The sequence below is a fragment of the Scatophagus argus genome, chromosome 10 (genome assembly GCF_020382885.2).
Source record: "Scatophagus argus isolate fScaArg1 chromosome 10, fScaArg1.pri, whole genome shotgun sequence".
Classification (NCBI taxonomy): domain Eukaryota; kingdom Metazoa; phylum Chordata; class Actinopteri; family Scatophagidae; genus Scatophagus; species Scatophagus argus.
The window spans coordinates 11,153,396-11,170,920 of NC_058502.1; the positions used below are offsets into that span (position 1 = coordinate 11,153,396).

The window sequence follows — 17,525 nt, forward strand, 5'->3', positions numbered from 1 at the left end:
TTTTTACTTGCATTAACATTGGCTGTGCTTTCACAGTGTATGCCTGTCTCGTCATTTGCGGTAAAGTTCTGTTTTACGACAGTCCTAAATGTCAGGGAAAGCAGCACAGGTTCAGCCGGTGGTGCTGTGATATTAGAGGTCATACATTTTCAAAAACAAGGAAAGCGAAGCTGGTACGTATCACTGCTTACTGAATGTACGTATTTAATGAATTTAAAGCACGACCCGACTAAGTTAACGTTTACTTCTTCTCATGTGTCCTTGCGACGCTAACTAAAGTGCTTAGCATCTTAGTTAGCTTGCAAACTACCTGTCTAGCTAGCTGGTTGGCGTTAGTTTGCCAAAGGAGTGGTTTGTTTTGATCCCTCAAAAAGACCTTTTATTGTCCAGGCTAACTTGACATTTGTTGCTGTGGGCGTTTACATTTGTTTTAATGTCCGGTTTGAGTATTTGTGTATTCCAGTTTGTAAGTTTAGTTGTATTATCAGTTAGCTTGTTAGCTGCATCGGTTAGCTACTGTTCTGTTTCTCTGTGTGCTAACTATCTAGATGCTACATTTACTGCATCTCGATAGGTAGAGTCGGGGTACCGGTACGGGTAGTGTTAGCTTTACAGTAGTATTTTCTTCGACAAAACGGCATAAATGGTCTTAACACCGGCTTGTTAACAGGAATCCCACACTGTCGTGACTTCCCCAATCCCATCTGTCACTGTGACTCACTCAATTTCTGTGATCAGCTAGTTTCAATGTGACACACAAGTTCTGCTTGGCTGTCCGGGAAACGTTAATTTCAATAGACATTTTGACTTTCTGGTAAGTGAGCAACACGCCAGATTGGAACTTGTTTGTGTCAGCAACAAAATGTTCAACGTTTGCGTTTTTGAATGCACCAAATGCATTGTTATCTCGTCCTTGTATGGACTGGAGATATTTTCCTTATCTTTTCGCAGTTTTCTTTAAAGGAGTTGTGGCCATGGTATGCCCTGTTTCTGAGCGTTAAATTAACTATGTCAGTCTGTATGTCAGTACACGCTCTAGGGCTGCCGCACCAAAATGTACACACATTCCTGTAATGGTTTAGGGTCTGTACTCGCCTACAGAAGTGTCTCTTGTGCTCTTACTGAACATGTACAAAGGCAAAGAGATGAAACTAATTGTTATTAATTGATAAGTCCACCTACAAAAAGGAATGGACAGTTATTCTGACAATTGATTAATAATGTAAGTTAATTTAAAGAAAAATTGTCTCATGTTTACTTACACAGCTATGTTTACTTACACAGCTCCTTAAATGTCAGAGTGTACTGGTTTCATTATCTTAGGTGACAGTACAATGAATACATTTGCGTTGTGGACTGAGGCAGACATTCTTGGAAGTAGCAGTGGGATTATGATCATATCAAAATCATAATAGACATTTCTGACACTTTATAGACAAATCAGTTAAAAAAAGGAATAGGCGGCACATTGTTTGATAATCATAATGTCATTGTTAGTTGTTGTGTATGGCTTCCATGGCATATATACAAATGCCACAAGTGCTGACCTGCATTTTAAGTAGAGTTCCTCTTATCTTGTTCTCACAGCCAGAGCTGATGCAAGACGTTTGGGGTCAATCTCCGCCTGCTTTCAATTTCAGTTTGACACAGTAAGAACAATAAATATGAACCCTTTATTAAGCTTTGACCGTGTCCTTCATATTAGAATATAACACTGGTAACACTAGTGTTACACTAGTTTTTGTGATGTTTTTCCTAGAGCTGATGGACTGGTTGCACAGCTGAATTGTTTGCATTCGACAGCAGAAAAGAAACTGGTTTACTTAATAACACTAATGACAGCACAGTTCCTCTAAGTGGAAGGCAGCAATAATTACAAGTGTGAGTGATGGGAGAGGGGGACTTCACCATGATGCAGCAGAGCTTTTAAAGGAGCAGATGGGGAGACTTAACTGCAGCAAGGTTTTTTGTTTTTAATAATAATAATTTCACCTGTACAGCTTGATGTCAGCAGTACTTATTTCATATCCTGCAAGAATGTGCAAATAAATAGCATGGTGTTGAAAACCTTGCTATCTAGTGTGTGGTGAGATTTGTAGTGTTCTTTTCCTGTTCTTTGATCAGTAATAATCATTTTGAAATTTATTTAGCTTTTATGTTTAGACAACATTAAATATTTGATAATCTTAGCTTCATCAAAAAGCATGCACATGTATATTGAGTATATTCCTCAAAGTATAGGAGAAACGGTATGGTTCTGGTATGTTGGTAATTTTGATCAAGGCCCTGCCCAGAGCTGTTTGTTAATCTAGAACTAATCAATAATGTTTCTGCAGCAGTCTCAAAATGGTACAGTTGTGTGTATGTGAATCCAGTGTAGATTCTTAACATAGTGTAAATGCCAATTAACGTTTCTGCTTTTAGTCAAGGAAACCCAGGATGTCTGGAGAGTTGTCCCTCAGCATAAACATCAAGGAGCCAAGATGGGACCAAGGCACATTTATGGGGCGTGCCAAACACTTCTTCATGATCACAGATCCCAGGAACGTCCTGCTGTCCTCTGAGACTCTGGAAGAGGCCCGAGTGATCGTGGAGAACTACAGGTAGAGGGTCAGGAGATAAAGAGGATAATATTCTAATATTGTCGTAATAAGGCAGTCGTGGATCAGCAGTTAGGGTGTCGGACCCGTAACCGGTGGATCGCTGGTTCGATTCCCCGTCCCGGTGTCCATGGCTGAGGTACCCTTGAGCAAGGTACCTAACCCCCACTGCTGCACGCGGTCGCCCACTGCCCCGGGTTTGCTGTGTGTGTGTGCACGTCACTTGGGTGGGTTAAATGCAGAGAACAAATTTCGTTGGAGTGAGTTCCCTCCAATGACAAAATATGTCACTTTCACTTTCACTTTCATTGTGAGAGACTGAGGTGGAATGTGGCATGAATAGAAATGAGAATTGATGTGATCTGACCGGGTAATGATGTGGCTATTTGTACCGTTACACTGTAATAGTTTCAAACACTTTATAATTAAGAAGGCGTACCCGAGATGTGGGTAATGCATTTTTTGTTAATTTGATGTTGCAAACTTGTGTTCCAGTGCAAAACAAATTAAGCAGTGTTTGTATGTGGCTGCATTAAATTTTGTGTAAGCCACTAAATCATCAACCATTTTCATTGTTCAGAGCTGGGAACGTGAAACCTGGCCTGACAGAGGATGAGCTGTGGAGGGCCAAGTACATCTACGACTCCGCCTTCCACCCCGACACTGGGGAGAAGATGTTTGTGATTGGCCGGATGTCTGCTCAGGTGCCAATGAACATGTCCATCACAGGCTGCATGCTCACCTTCTACAGGTACAGCAGAAGTTTTAGTGTGTATTCCTCACACCAAACTGAAAATCAAACTAAAACAGAGAAAATATAAGACATAGAAGAATGAAAATGTGTATGTAGTCTGCGAATGTGCTGAATAAATAAGATACCATATCCATGTGGTTTCAAATGTAACCTTAATACAGCATGAAAGCAGATATTTTAATCCCCGCACAGAGTGAAAATCCTCTTAAAGAGTGAAAAATATCACTTTCACTACAGGACAGTGAAATCAGATGATGAAACAAGAAATTGATGAACAGGACAAAGTAAATTGATTACAGTTTACAATGTTGATGTGAATGTGATTAGTAGTCTACTACAATGTCAGTTTAGCAAACTACCACTGGAGGGCAGACAAAGTCTGAAATTTCATTTCAATTTCATCAATTCAAATTCAAATTCAACACACAGTAGCTTTAAGTTCCAAAATAGTCCCAACAAACAAATACAAAAATAAAGACATTAAATTATGCATGCAAAGAAGGACTGTATAATATCAAGGGTGTTAAGGTGAATGGTTTAAATAAAGGGCAGAAAACATCAAACGTCCTTAGCCGCATGCTCCCCTACACAAACTGATGTATTGATCTTTTACAAGAACAGCTTTAATTAAAACTAAACTGCTGGGTTGACTGATAAAGTAGAGCAGTACTTGTAAATGGACTATCTGCAGACAGTTACAACTGAGTCATTTGTTAGGGTGCTTTTGGTAAATGTGCTCAGTGACACTCTTTACATGGTAACAAACTCTGGCTCCGTATATATTTCTCTTTTATATGATCTTGAAGAACCTCTGAGGGCCGAACATCATCCAAATAAAAGGGAATTGCATATGGAGCCAGAGGGCATAAAAACCTGTTTTTCATACTCTCAAGTCTGCTTCCACTGATCATCACTCCACTACAACCCTTGGTGTGTCTTAACTGTACTATTATGTAGTTTTGACTTCTTATCAAACAGTTTTAACAAACAGTGTCAAATATTATAGCTTGTACTGGACTCTCGGTGAAAACTCGTGTCTTCAAAACACACTGATGTCGATCCTTCCTGTTCTCAGGACTACTCCGGCAGTGGTGTTCTGGCAGTGGGTTAACCAGTCATTCAACGCTGTCGTCAACTACACCAACCGCAGCGGGGATGCTCCCATTACCGTGAAGTAGGGAGGACTTCTCACTTGACTTCCACTCTAGATCATTCCTGCCCTCCCTCTAAACTAATGTCTCTGAGGAGGCTGTGGGAGCTGCTGTCCTCTCTCTGTCTCCTCAACCCTCACAGCGGTATTACGTTCCACTGTTAAGCATGTTCAGCCCCATGTCACCATGCACTCATGCTGACATAGGTTATATGCCCCCAGTTGATGTCAGTTCAGTGTGTACATTTGCCTACTTTTTCCATTGTACGACAAAATGCATTGTTCAGATGCTGCAGAAATGCATCAAATGCATGCTTTTATGAAGAGGAGAGTTGCCTTCATAACGTGGAAATGCATATCTGTGAAAAGCATGTCATTGAGGATGAATGTCGTACTCTTTATCGCTGCCTTATTATATTTAAGGAAGTTCCTGTTTTTTTACCTTTACATATTCATAGTACATAGCGTGAATTTGCACTCTTCCTGAGACAACTCTACTTTGAAATATCTCACTTTTGTGTACTTGATAGATACTCAGCCACATGTGCTGTAGCATAAGTCAGCTATATGTGGTTTGTGAAAATGTAGCTAAAAGGATGTGGGTGAAGAATGTGTGTTTTGTGTCTGAACCATCTGTCTCTTCACAGTCAGCTTGGTGTAGCCTATGTTAGTGCCACTACTGGAGCTGTAGTCACTGCCCTCGGACTCAAGTCTCTGGCTACGGTAATGCCTGCCCTTCATGTGAAACAGATCAAGTAACATGAAGTAACTCAGATACAGACGAACTGATAAGTAGGTTGCCTGAATGTGTCTCTGATTCTGTCCAATCTTTGCAGCGTCTCCCTCCAATCGTCAGCCGGTTTGTCCCCTTTGCTGCTGTTGCTGCTGCTAACTGTATCAACATTCCCTTCATGAGACAGAGGTGAAATCTTCAAAAGTAAAAGCCCAACATCTCTTTGTTTGCTCAAGATCTTTAAAGAACTGTGATGACCGCTACAACTGCTCTGTCCACCCCCCCCCCTTCTTCCAGGGAGTTGAAGTATGGTATCCCTGTGACTGACGAGAATGGGAACAGGTTAGGAGAGTCTGCCTTGGCTGCAAAGCAGGCCATCATGCAGGTGGTGGTGTCGAGGATTGGCATGGCAGTGCCGGCGATGGGTAATGTCAACATTATATCAGCTGGTTGGTTAAAGTGGCCAGAATCATTATTTTTAATTCAACATATCAAATGACAACTTGCAAAGCATGTCAAAATAGGTCACTGGTGTTGCTGAACCTGCAAAGAATTATCACCCGATTCTGCAACTCCGCTCGGCTTATATTAAGTTTCAGCTCATTTTTAAACTGTCTGTCCCTCAACTTTATTGTTCTCACTCACTCTCACTGAGCTAATATTGCTGTTTTCAGCTGCAAAAGCCAGCTGTTTTTAGTGAAAAGGCTCTGAAACCCTACAGTACGTTACCCGCTCAGTAGTAAAACAGCACAGAAACACAGTTAGGGACCAGCTGGTGAACTCAGTGGAGCGTTTAGCAGCTGAAGAGCCAGATAGACCAAAAACAGGGCTAAAAGAAAGTGAAAAGTAGAGGAAATTCAATATTGTGTGAATGATAATATTTCTCTATAACTTCTGGCTGTGTAAATAAGAAGCTATTTACTTTTAAGTTCACCATATCAACTTCAAAGGAAACATCCCAACACTAACTTCAGCTTCATAAGTCAGTTTTTACTCCTACAGTATTTCATTTTGAAGAACAAATACATGAATGTAAAGATTAATAAATACATAAAACATTTCACAAAATATGTAAAATGATAAACAACCCCCCACTCCAAACATTCAATGAGACATAAAATAATTTCTTTCCTTGCTGTAAGTTAATTTTGTCTTTTTTTCTAACTTTGGTGTATTTTTCTGTTTTGTAGCCATTCCACCTGTTATAATGAATGCTCTGGAGCAGAGAGCTTTCATGAAGGTAAGCAGACTGTGAGCAGGACTGTCATGCTGTTGTTTGTTTAGTCTTATTTACTGGGTCTACTCGTGTTTCGTTGTTTCATGAGTCCTGTCATATTCCTCATGTTACACATACATTTACTACTTATTTCTCTGCAGAGAAACTTGTCAGATTTCTGAAAATTCTCTGTATTGGCTTCTTGTTTGTTTTTTGTTTGATTTTAACACATTTAAAGCCCACTTGGGTCTTCAGCTACACTAAATAACAGAAATGTGTTAAAAAGAAAAGGCCCTCTGACTATCGAACAACCTGCCTGAGGAGATGACGTTTGCAGAATCTGCGACTTCTTTTAAGCTGCTTCTTAAAATGCACTTTTATGGATTTGCATTTATGTGACTTTTTTCTTTTATTCTTTTGTTTGGCCTGAGTGCTTGGCTTTTTGTTATATCATCCTCCTGTGCATCCTGGTTTTGCTTTGTCTGTCACAGCAATAAGTGAACTCTGTTTTCCAAGATTCTGTGTAAATGCGGTCGTTATTATTATCATCATTATTATTATTATTATTATTAGTCTGCCTGATTCATTGCAGTTCTGCCTTCTCTGACTTTGTCTCCCTGTAGCGATTCCCAATTCTAAACGCTCCGGTCCAAGTGGGGCTTGTCGGTCTGTGGTAAGTAAACACCTACTGCGATTTTTATATATTTTTTTTAATGAATTTGCAAGTGTTTGAATAAGCGACACCATCTAAAAACATCCCTCTCTACCTCTCGTTTTTAGCCTGGTGTTTGCAACGCCTCTGTGCTGCGCCCTCTTCCCACAGAAAAGGTACAAACAACACTGTTCTTAGAGAAGGGAGGTTATATCTGTTCATTAAGTGTTAGCATTTTTTAAAACTCAACCATCTCTTTGTAGCTCTATGAGTGTGAGCAGGCTGGAAGCAGATCTGCAGGAGAGGATACGACAGACCAGTCCTAACACCACCACTGTCTACTTCAACAAAGGCCTGTAGGACCAGCCAGCACATCTCACTGCACACAACATACAGACGAGTGTCTACATACTCATATATACAAATCTGGTGTTGTGTGGCCACATGTGGGAAGGCAAAAAAATTTTTTTCTGTTGTTATGTGTACTGCTACATTTTTTTTTTATTTGATTGCATGGAGTTGCTTCAAGTGTAAGAGTAGAGGATTAAGTGTTGGGAAAACAAAACACTTTGAGAAGGAAGATTACTGACAGTTCATTCTCTCAGCTGGTGCTCCTTAAAAAAGAAAAACAGACTCCTGAGTTGTTTTTTTTTCTTTTTTTTTTGATTTTTGTTTTTTTATTATTATTTCGTGGTGTGTTTTCCGTCTTCCTTTATTCAAAACTACCTACAGGGTGGCAAATTCATGAAGTTTTGTGTTTCACTCCCCAATATTATTCATGTTGCATTCAGGTTCATGTCAGTTTTAAGTCCTAAATTATTTCCAGTTTAGAATGAAGGCTCGTGCTCGTAAGTGGTGTCTGTATTTGCATCCGAATGTAATCTTTTTTGCCTTGTGTCCCCTCCCAACCACCACCACTTACAGCTCCTTTTTCTTGTGTAGTGACCGTTAAATTACTCCATTATACTCCAGTTCAGTATTTCAAACTAGTATACACTTGTTGTAGTGTGTTACGTTTTTTTCCCACCGTACAGTAATACTGGAAAAACCAGTGTGTTAATTAGCTCAGCCAGTTCAGCAATTGAAAAATAGCTTCTTTTGTTGTATTTCTTTTTAACAGGTGCAACTTCTCACTCTCTTCATCTCTCCTGTAAGTGTACTTATGCCCCTTCCTGTTCATAGACCTGGTTATGAGGTACTAGATACATGTGGCAAAGAAAGAAAATATGTAAAAGAATTATATTGCAAAAGCTCACAAACCACAGTCTTAGCTTACATCAGTGAACACTGGTGAGGGTGACTTAGTGGTTTCCCATTTTGTTGTTGTTTTTTTAATGCCTTTAATCATATGAAATCACTCTCTGAACTTGTGCTGTGGCATATTAATTGAATTCGTGGTTCACGTGGTCGTACTTGTTTGGTGGCTTTTGTCAGGTGGAGGAACATACTGTGTGGTGTCTACATGTTGTTGCTAAGAGGAAACGCTGTGAATACCATGGACATTCATGTGTTTGGATATGCAGAGATATGCAAAGGAGGCACAATAACGTATCGCTGTCGTCATGTGAAAGTTTTGTAACACAGATTTTGTTGGATGTGAAGCACTCACTTTAATTAAAGGACTGAATGAGCATGCTGGGAGAAGTCAAAGCTGCTTCATTTCAGTTCCTTAAAGTTTGAGATACAGCGTTTTCATTTGCAGCAGCTAACTATAATGTTGCATGACAGAAATGCGCGCACAGTCTTTGTTGTTGCATCGTTAAAGTGGACAGTTCGGCTGAGATTGTGCTTTTCTGATAAACTCCATTCACATCGTCAATCCCAAGCTCAGTAGCGTTGGTATACGTGAGGAAGTATCGGCTGAATTTCACACGATGTCGTGTGTCTTGATGATGTAAGACTAAGTATATTTTTATTGGATATATTTATATGATGCACAATATATAGAACACATATGCATGAGGGAATTTAGAGAGTTTAACTTGAAGGTGTGCCTCCGGTAATGAATCCACCAGATGGCCCCACATATGCATCAGAAAACAATGTCAGCTGCTTATGTAACAGGAATTAGGGAGGTGTGGTGCAAACGAGTGAATGCACCTCTGGCTTTAGGGCTAATGACTTCTCAGACTGGAGGAGTTTTCCTCTAGTCTGACTGCATATAGTGAACACAGTCAGTTATGTTTCGGTGTTTATGTGAAATAATGTTCGGTGTGTGTGTGTGTGTGTGTGTCGGTCACTTGAGTCATCTCTCCATCGAGGATCTGTAGACACTGGAGTGAAGTTGTACAATCTAACATTTAAAGGAAAGTGACTGTGAGTGTTAATGGACTGCAACAGCTGCACAAAGGTTGCATTTTTATGAATCAACTTCTGTACAGACAGAAATACGCAACGACTGTGTTTATTAAAATTGAAGGGTTTCATTCCAAAGTGCTATTCAGATCATTTTTGAAAAATGTTGCCACCTGAAATTTACCTCTCACATGGATGGATATGAGAGACAACATTTTGATATGGCTCCTTCCTTCTGCATGAAAATGTGGATGTCTTTGTATTATTTTTAAATGATGGATATCTAATTTTGGAATGACACTCTTCTTTCAATTATCTCTCTATTGCTATTTATTGTATGTTGTGCTTGGGATGTTTTCCTGCTGAGGTTCAAACTGCACTATATAATCTTTTGCTGTGCTACTGTAGGAGCTGGCTGGAGCTTGTTTGTTGCTATTTAAAAGAAGCCTTTTGAAGTGAATATAAAAGATTGTATTTGTGTATGATGCAGAATAATGTTAAATGAACTATGGTCATGTTACTGCTAATTCATAATTCATTGATTGTCTGACAGCTTTCGTTGTGCAAAACCAGGTAGATTAATTTCAGCTTTTTTTCCTTTTGTGTTTTATCTCTTTGAGTTGTGGCACAAAGGTTTCAAGAACAAAACTGGAGGGTTTCAGGTGGCATTTTAACACATTTGTTAACATGTATCTCAGCTTGCGACAGTACTGTACCACCATAACATGTTGCACCCATAGATTTAGCCAAAGATGAGACGGGTATGAATTGTACAGGACTGGGGAGAAGAAGTGTGTTGCTTTTCATTTCAGCTTTATCATATGGACCTTTTGCCAGGCTTTCCTCATGTAGTTGTTTTTTTTTGTTTGTTTGTTTTTAACACTCAACAGCACACCAAATTTTTTCAAGAATGTGACAAAATATTGACATTAACACACAGATAACATATTGAAGGTAAATCCCAACATTTTAGTTAAGTTAAACTTGACACCAGGGGAATCTGATGCTCTTGTTGAAAACTCGCTAATGTACACATGTATAATGTATGTAAAGACAGTCTCTGTTATTGTAACACTCCATTGATGTTGGTTATTTCACGTACATGTAACATACATACAGGCAGTCCTGTCAGCATTGGTGCACAGTGTTTTCTCCCCCTATTTTGTATTGTGTCGAAATATATTTCCTTGATGTGAAATGTATTTTACTCAGCAATAGAGCAATAGAATTAAATATGTAACAGTAACAACCAAACCTGCCACTTTAATGTGATGCCACAAATCTAATATCGAGCTGCTCTGGAAGAAAGTCCAGAAAATGAACTTGAAGTAAGTATTACAGTAACGCAGTACTGATCTGTTAAGGCTTTTTAGTTCGACAGCCAGGAAAACACGAGACAATTAGATAAAGCCAGTATTCCACTGGCAAACACAATCTGAATTGTTATATGGTCAGTTTTCACCACAGACATAAAAAGGAACCACAGCTTTAAAATACAAATCTGCCTTATACATGTACAGTAAGTCTAATAGTTGGTTTAGATTAAATAATTCACATTTACACTTAAAATATGTTTGGACCCATCCCTGGCTTTCATCAGAAAATGAGACTAGAAAAAATGTAATGTAATGTAAAAAATGTCTTTTGTTTGAAGGTTTTTTAAGCAGAGGTATCTTAATGCTGTAACCCATCCAAATCTTTTAGAGTGCAGTTTTTTTACATTGTTGCCCCAACATACAGATGAAATGAAAAAACAACAACAAAAACCCCCCCACAGGATCACAGTGACGATAGGGGGATGAGGTCTTTATTATTTTCTGCAGCAGGTATCCACGTGTACAGGTATACACAATCTCTCTCTCTCACTCACTCACACACACACACACACACACAGTCTCCACCTGCTTCAGGCACCACAAACGCTCCTCAACATGGTGACTGTAGCTGAGCCTGTATGTGTTTGAACATCAAACCTGTTCCTCTCAAAGTTGAGTTTAGAGTCAGGTTGTCATTATCACACACAGAGAGAACACACACACATATCTGCCATGTTGAAGGCACATTTAGGCGCCTGACCAGGAAAGCAAATGGAGACAACGCATATGAACGATATTGAAAATGTACCACTGAAAGACAGAGTTAACAGAATAATCAAATGTTGTAAAACCAGCAGAAGCCTTTCTTCTCGAAAGGTAAGATTTCAAGTCATCTCAAATTTTATGAACCTGAATGAAAAATGCTGCCTTGAAGTCCCTTTCTATCTGTTTTTAATACCCGTCTCAAATAAAATAAAATAAAAAAAAAAAAACAGCTTCTGGGTGTCTGCAGGGGTCAGAGGAAAAATCATCAACAAGTCCTGTAATAATATTGCGTGCATTCTGCATTTCACAGCACGACTTTTGTACCCAGCAGTAAATTAATGTGCAAAAGACAGACAATATTGTGATATTAGACAACGCAAGCAGACTTAAATGTAATTATCAGACTTTGACTACAACGTGTCAAGTTAAAAATTATTTCTTAATTCTAGTTTTGATCTAAATACATTTTAACTCGTGCTATGAGCAAAAAAGCAAAACAATTATTTCACTGGCACAATTTTCTTAACAGCCTCTAAAACATCTGCAGTGTCCACCTTATCGCCGAACTCCTTCTCACGATGCTCCAGGAGAATCCCCTGCAAACACATCATCACATCAGTTAGTTACAATGCAGACATGTTCGTAGAAGCTTTCATAAAGTCCACACGTCTGCCTATGATGCTACCTGGTCTGCTGCTCCGATGACAAACACTCCACCCAGGATGAAGCCCTCGCCATTCATGTTGCCCTGGTAACCGGACCTCCAGGCCCGCATGAAGTTCTGCCACACTCCGAGGCGAATGAACCCCAGACCCGCCATCTTCCTCTGCAGCGGGCCGTAGAAGTGTTTCTACAAGAACATAATTTAGTGTTAGTTAGCCTAATCTAGAGAAGTTTAGGAATTCGCTGAATGTCCTTGAGTTTTTCAAAAAATGATTTTCACATAATGAGTTATTTTACTGTCCTTTAAAAACTGCTTTTATTACCTCATTTGCCAAATATCACTTTCCTTCTTTGCAAATGATATGTGACTCATTTACATTTTCTAGCAATAAGTAATGGTTAATAGCCTATTTTCGATAACAGGACAAATAAAAAAAAAACATTTTAATAATCAATGAATTCTTAAATAGTTTAGGCTTTCTGTTTGTCTGAATGTTCACAGAAGACTAAGCCAAAGGAAAGAAACAAAGGTTTCAAACTTATGGGTTCCAGACATGATTAATGACTGTTGGTCAAACAAAACAGGCCATTTTAATATGCCAATGTTGGCTTTGGGAAATTCAAGGGGTCAAGGGGAATTTTTCATTATTTTATGACATTTTACAGACCTGATGAATAATGTCATTATTTGTGCTGCTGCTGAGATACAGAAAAAGGGGAGGGTGGGGTCAGACAGTTTTAATCATGACGTATTTAAGCCTAACTGACTGACTTATGGTTGAGATCTGGGGGATGTATCTTCCACTGCTAACCTCTTCATCCACGTAAATGTCCCCAGCGAAGTGCGGTCTGAAGTCCTGGATCTCTGTGCCGACTATCTCCTTCACCACAGCGACCAGAGGGACCCCGAGCTCTTCCAGCTGGGGCTTCAGAGAGGACAGCTCAGAGGCCTCCTACACAAAGAAAGCTTATACCATCAGAGAAAAATATCACCCATACACACTGCTTAAATTTCAACATGTGCAACAACCACTCCATCACCTCTCTGCACAAAAATCATCCAGGCCGTCGTACGGCCATGACCACAGCCCCGTTCTTCTCCCACAGGCTCTTGGCTTTGATGACCTTGTCATCTGCAGGCAAAAACAAGAACAAACTTTTATAAACAAGGCTCCAAATCAGAAGGATTTTCATGGGTTCTAATGCTGCAAGAATTCAATAAACCCACAGTGTGGAAAATTAAAGATGCAGCCTTCAAATGGAGAAAAAGCAAAACATTCACGGTCACATGGAACATCACTATGTTGAATGTGCTTAAGAATAACACAGTATCTTGACCTTCAGCTTCAGGCAAAGACCTTCACGGTGATATAATCTGTAATACCAGCAGATTTGAGAAAGCGGCTTTGCTTTATATGCCTCACAAAACCTCATTCTTTTTATGCACAATGCATACACACATGCAACAGTAAAGAAAACTGCAAATAGCTAAATGTGCTGACGTAATGTTAATTCTCCACCTTATGGGTTTAACCACAGCTGGTGTTAAGACAAATGGGCTTATTGGTGGGTGACGTCATTAAACAGCCAATAGGAAAGTCTACCTACCCTCTATGGTGGAGCGCAGGTCAGTATCTGCAAGGTACTCCAGCGATGCTTTGGCAGCTTTAGGGAGACACAGATCGGTGTTGGCCAGGAAAATCCCAGCTAGTGCAGCCCCGACAGCACCAAGACCCAGCGACCACATCCCCATACCGAACAGTTCCCCCTCCAGCCCAGAGAACAACACTGCAGCACAAAAAGGCAACAACGGGAGGAGTTACAAGTCTGACACTTACAGAATGAAAGAGACATTGTTTTCTTTGACAACATAGTTTTTGGAGTTTTCTTTCACACGTCCACTGTAGCTGGGATGCAGATTATGTGATACCTGCACATTTATTTATACAAGGAGACCTCAAATTTCCTTGAGACATCAACAAGACAGAGCTTGCAGATGTCTTGAATTCACAGCACCTCTCTTCAGCCCTAAATCTCATCCATAAGATTAAATAGCTCACATACTTACTAAAGAGATGAGATGCTAGTCAGCATGACGAGACAACCACAGTTTGTAGATGCTATCTTTGACTGCAGCTGTGCAAGTCACTTTGGGACCTTGGTTTGAATAGCTAATTGTGCTTTCAGTTATATTTGAATATTTGTTCTTTAGGAACTTTAGGTAATGGATGCTATCAAATATTTTCATCATCAGTGAATTTGACATTTCTGTATTTTTTTGACTAATTGTTTAGTTAGTCTAAAGCCTAAGCCTCAGCAGTGGACGAAACTCCAATCCATAGCTAATTAATTTACTTATTTTAAATGACTACACACAATAAAAAACTCTTTAAAAACACTCTACTGTAACACTGTTTCTGCAACAAGGTTTGGGTTAAGCTGGAAAGTAGATAACTGTGGAGGCAGTCACATTTGTCCTTGCCTGAGGCGGGCTTGTTTGGGTCAGGACTGGCTTTTGCTTTACTTTGGTGAAACAGAGCAGTCTGGGTTCTTAGAAAGTGGGGCCTGGTTGCCGTGGAGGGCTGGCTGCTCATGGTCGTGCTCCCCAGAGAGAGGACAGAGCAGCGCAGGGACAGTCTCCAACACAAAGCTGTCCGACTCCTGGACAGAGCCAACATCGGGACGGTGGAAAAAGTCTGACCCTCTCACTACAAACACCCTCAAGATTTCACTGAAAGAAAGAAACACAAGTCTTGCCATGCCACATACCTTTTCAAAGACAATAAAATCCACCTCTACTGTAAGCTCTACCTTCAATAAGCCTGCCCAGATAACCAGTTAGCCAGGTTTTATGTATGCTTACAGTAGTAATTAACTGTTCATCTCGCTGAGTTTGTGACATCAAAGTCAAAACAGGCTAGAAACTCAAAGAATAAAATGTGTGGCTCTTATCTTAATCATCTCACTGGTAGGTGACGGTTCCCCATTTGCAAACAAACTTGCTATTCTTGCACCTTTAGCTCTAGTGTGCGGTAAACACATCAAAACATAAATGACACCGAAAACACAAACATATTAGTTTACAGCATGCAACAGAGGGGAAGTGATGCACTGTGAGTTAAAGATGACCAGTCTTACAGAAATCACACAAGAAAAAAAAAAAGACTTTAAGTTTAAAGAAGATCAAATGCATCTTAATGTTTATAACCAACTGAAAAGCACGAATGGTTTATACTGACTTGTCTCCATTTCCAAAATGCGAAGTAATACTTTTGCTCCTGGTATTTAGCTCATCCGGTTTCAAACTGCTCGACACCTGAATGCATTTGTGTTCCGACACCCCGTACAACTGGGGATGACAAAGTGCTGAGAAAAATGATAACTGCGGCAGCCAAGAGAGAGAGACGCCCACGCCTCAATGCAAGGAAGAGTCTAGATTCTTTTTGAATGCGTCTGCAGAACGAGCAGTGAAAGGAGGTGCCAACATGGATCCTGCCAAACATGTAGTGTTCACAAGTACTCTATGAACCCACGTAATAAATCAAGAGTTTTATTAAATCAATGACATGTGGCAGGTGATAAGATGAATGATCACTTATTAGCCAGAGACAGAAAGTCACTAAGTACTTCCTGTTGTACAGTTTTGAAGTACTTTTGTAATTTTATTATTTGATGATACTTTTTAATTCACTGCATTTATTTGACAGCTGACAACTTAATGTAAAACATGCAATCAAAACATGTTATAGATTAAACTACTGAACAGTATATTAAAGAGTAAAATTAGCTCCACCCTCATTATCACCAAACAGGCAATAATCAAACGCTGTTTACGTGTTAATACATTTAGAAAGCAGAGTTTTAATGTATAATGGAGTATTTTCACATATGGTATTGCTACTTTTATTTGAGTACAACTGAATTACTTGTTTCACAGCTGACAGTTAAGTACAAGTTTGGGGTACATGTACGTGACTTGAACATTTCCATTTGTTGCTACTTCAGCCTTTTAATCCACTCTATTTCAGGGTGGAATTAATGTATATTTACTCCACTACATTAATAGTTTACAGTTACTTTGAATATTAAGATTTTTCATACAAAACTAACGATCAGTTTCTAAAACACTATGATTTGTCCTAGATATAACTACCGTGACCAGCTACATTAAAATGTTAATCATGGAAAGTAATTATGTACATTTACTGTACTAAGAACAGTACTGAAGTACAATTTTGAGGCGCTTGTACATTACTGTACTACAGTGTTATACTTTTTACTTCACTATATTTATTTGATAACATATAGTATTAGTTACTTTCCAGATTCAAAATAATGAAAAATATGATCAACAAATCAATCAACATATACACACGTGCATATACAGTATATATATGTGTGTGTGTGTGTGCATATATATACACACACACATAAAGAAAGTGATGCACACATTAACGCACCGATAACTTCTTCCACCATTGATTATAATAACCAGGTAAAATCATATGTACATGATTATATAACAATCGGGGAACATTTTAGACCATTTAGCTGCTAATACTTCTTCCTTTTTTACTCAAGTTAACGTCAGTAATGATCCAGTTCTTATTTCACTTCATGTTTATGAACACGGGAGCAAAGCTGCCTTTTATTAACAAGGTTAATACTGTCCACCATGCCCAAGTTGATTTGTACCTGCCATTAATGTTTCATTCATTTTAATTATATCGTCTCCTGTTTCACAGAGTAGTTTTGAAGGCAGGGTTCTTACTTGTCACTTGGCATGTTCACCCTATGACACTGGCTTTGTTTCGGACCTGAATACTTCTTCCATGACAAACACTTAGCTAACATAGATGATGACCTTGTAACTGTCAGTGTACACGTTAATCAGTGACATTGCCTCACGGCTACAAGCGGCTACACTGGGAACTGTAAGCGAGCAGAACTAAAAATGTTTACACATTTTTTAAGTTACTCGGAGTAACGATTACATAATGAGCGCATACTTTCAGTGTCCAATAAAATTGCCGCTAGTCGCAGCGGACTACGCCGTTGTAGCAAACTGTCGATAAATTAGCTTGTAGTTCGGCTAACGGTTTTCCCGTTGGTCTGGAGCTAGCAGGGCTTGTTGGAGGGGTAGATGCACCTGTTTAGAAGCCGTAACTGCGATTAAAAGCTAATTGAGTAGTGTCGTAATGAAGGTACACTCACCAGACTCAATTCAACAATAAGCGGTGCCTCCCGGCTCAAGTGGTTTGTCAACAGATCGGCGCAGGCGTACTAAACAATCCGGAGAGCAGGACAACTAATCGAACACACGATCGCCGGCGCGAAAGATTTGTCAAAAATGTTTGTCAGGCGGGCCCAACACAAAACTT

The 17,525-nt window shown here is 39.5% G+C and overlaps 2 protein-coding genes across 6 annotated transcripts; one reads left to right on the plus strand and one right to left on the minus strand.

Moving 5' to 3' along the window:
• The first annotated feature begins 18 nt into the window (after positions 1 to 18).
• On the plus strand, positions 19 to 10,654 carry sfxn3 (sideroflexin 3). 2 transcript variants are annotated; one of them, XM_046401660.1, is made up of 12 exons: positions 45 to 173; positions 1,588 to 1,649; positions 2,425 to 2,603; positions 3,181 to 3,351; positions 4,430 to 4,528; positions 5,152 to 5,227; positions 5,341 to 5,426; positions 5,535 to 5,662; positions 6,428 to 6,477; positions 7,077 to 7,126; positions 7,234 to 7,281; positions 7,369 to 10,654. In XM_046401660.1, the coding sequence occupies exons 3-12, from the start codon at positions 2,440 to 2,442 to the stop codon at positions 7,463 to 7,465; spliced, it is 969 nt and encodes a 322-aa protein (XP_046257616.1). In that variant the 5' UTR covers positions 45 to 173; positions 1,588 to 1,649; positions 2,425 to 2,439; the 3' UTR covers positions 7,466 to 10,654. The 2 variants fall into 2 exon arrangements, with proteins under 2 accessions (XP_046257617.1, XP_046257616.1); XM_046401661.1 differs by lacking the exon at positions 1,588 to 1,649 and having other exon boundaries at positions 19 to 173.
• Positions 10,655 to 11,191: 537 nt separating this feature from the next.
• LOC124065842 (peroxiredoxin-like 2A) lies at positions 11,192 to 17,496 on the minus strand. 4 transcript variants are annotated; one of them, XM_046401662.1, is made up of 7 exons: positions 17,359 to 17,492; positions 14,627 to 14,875; positions 13,753 to 13,932; positions 13,186 to 13,277; positions 12,957 to 13,097; positions 12,167 to 12,331; positions 11,192 to 12,077 (listed from the first exon to the last, which is right to left on the minus strand). In XM_046401662.1, exons 2-7 carry the CDS (start codon positions 14,820 to 14,822, stop codon positions 11,982 to 11,984), a joined length of 870 nt encoding a protein of 289 aa, XP_046257618.1. In that variant the 5' UTR covers positions 14,823 to 14,875; positions 17,359 to 17,492; the 3' UTR covers positions 11,192 to 11,981. The 4 variants fall into 4 exon arrangements, with proteins under 4 accessions (XP_046257618.1, XP_046257619.1, XP_046257621.1 ...); XM_046401663.1 differs by lacking the exon at positions 17,359 to 17,492 and adding an exon at positions 15,384 to 15,522; XM_046401665.1 differs by lacking the exon at positions 14,627 to 14,875 and having other exon boundaries at positions 17,359 to 17,496.
• Between the last annotated feature and the right edge of the window lie 29 nt (positions 17,497 to 17,525).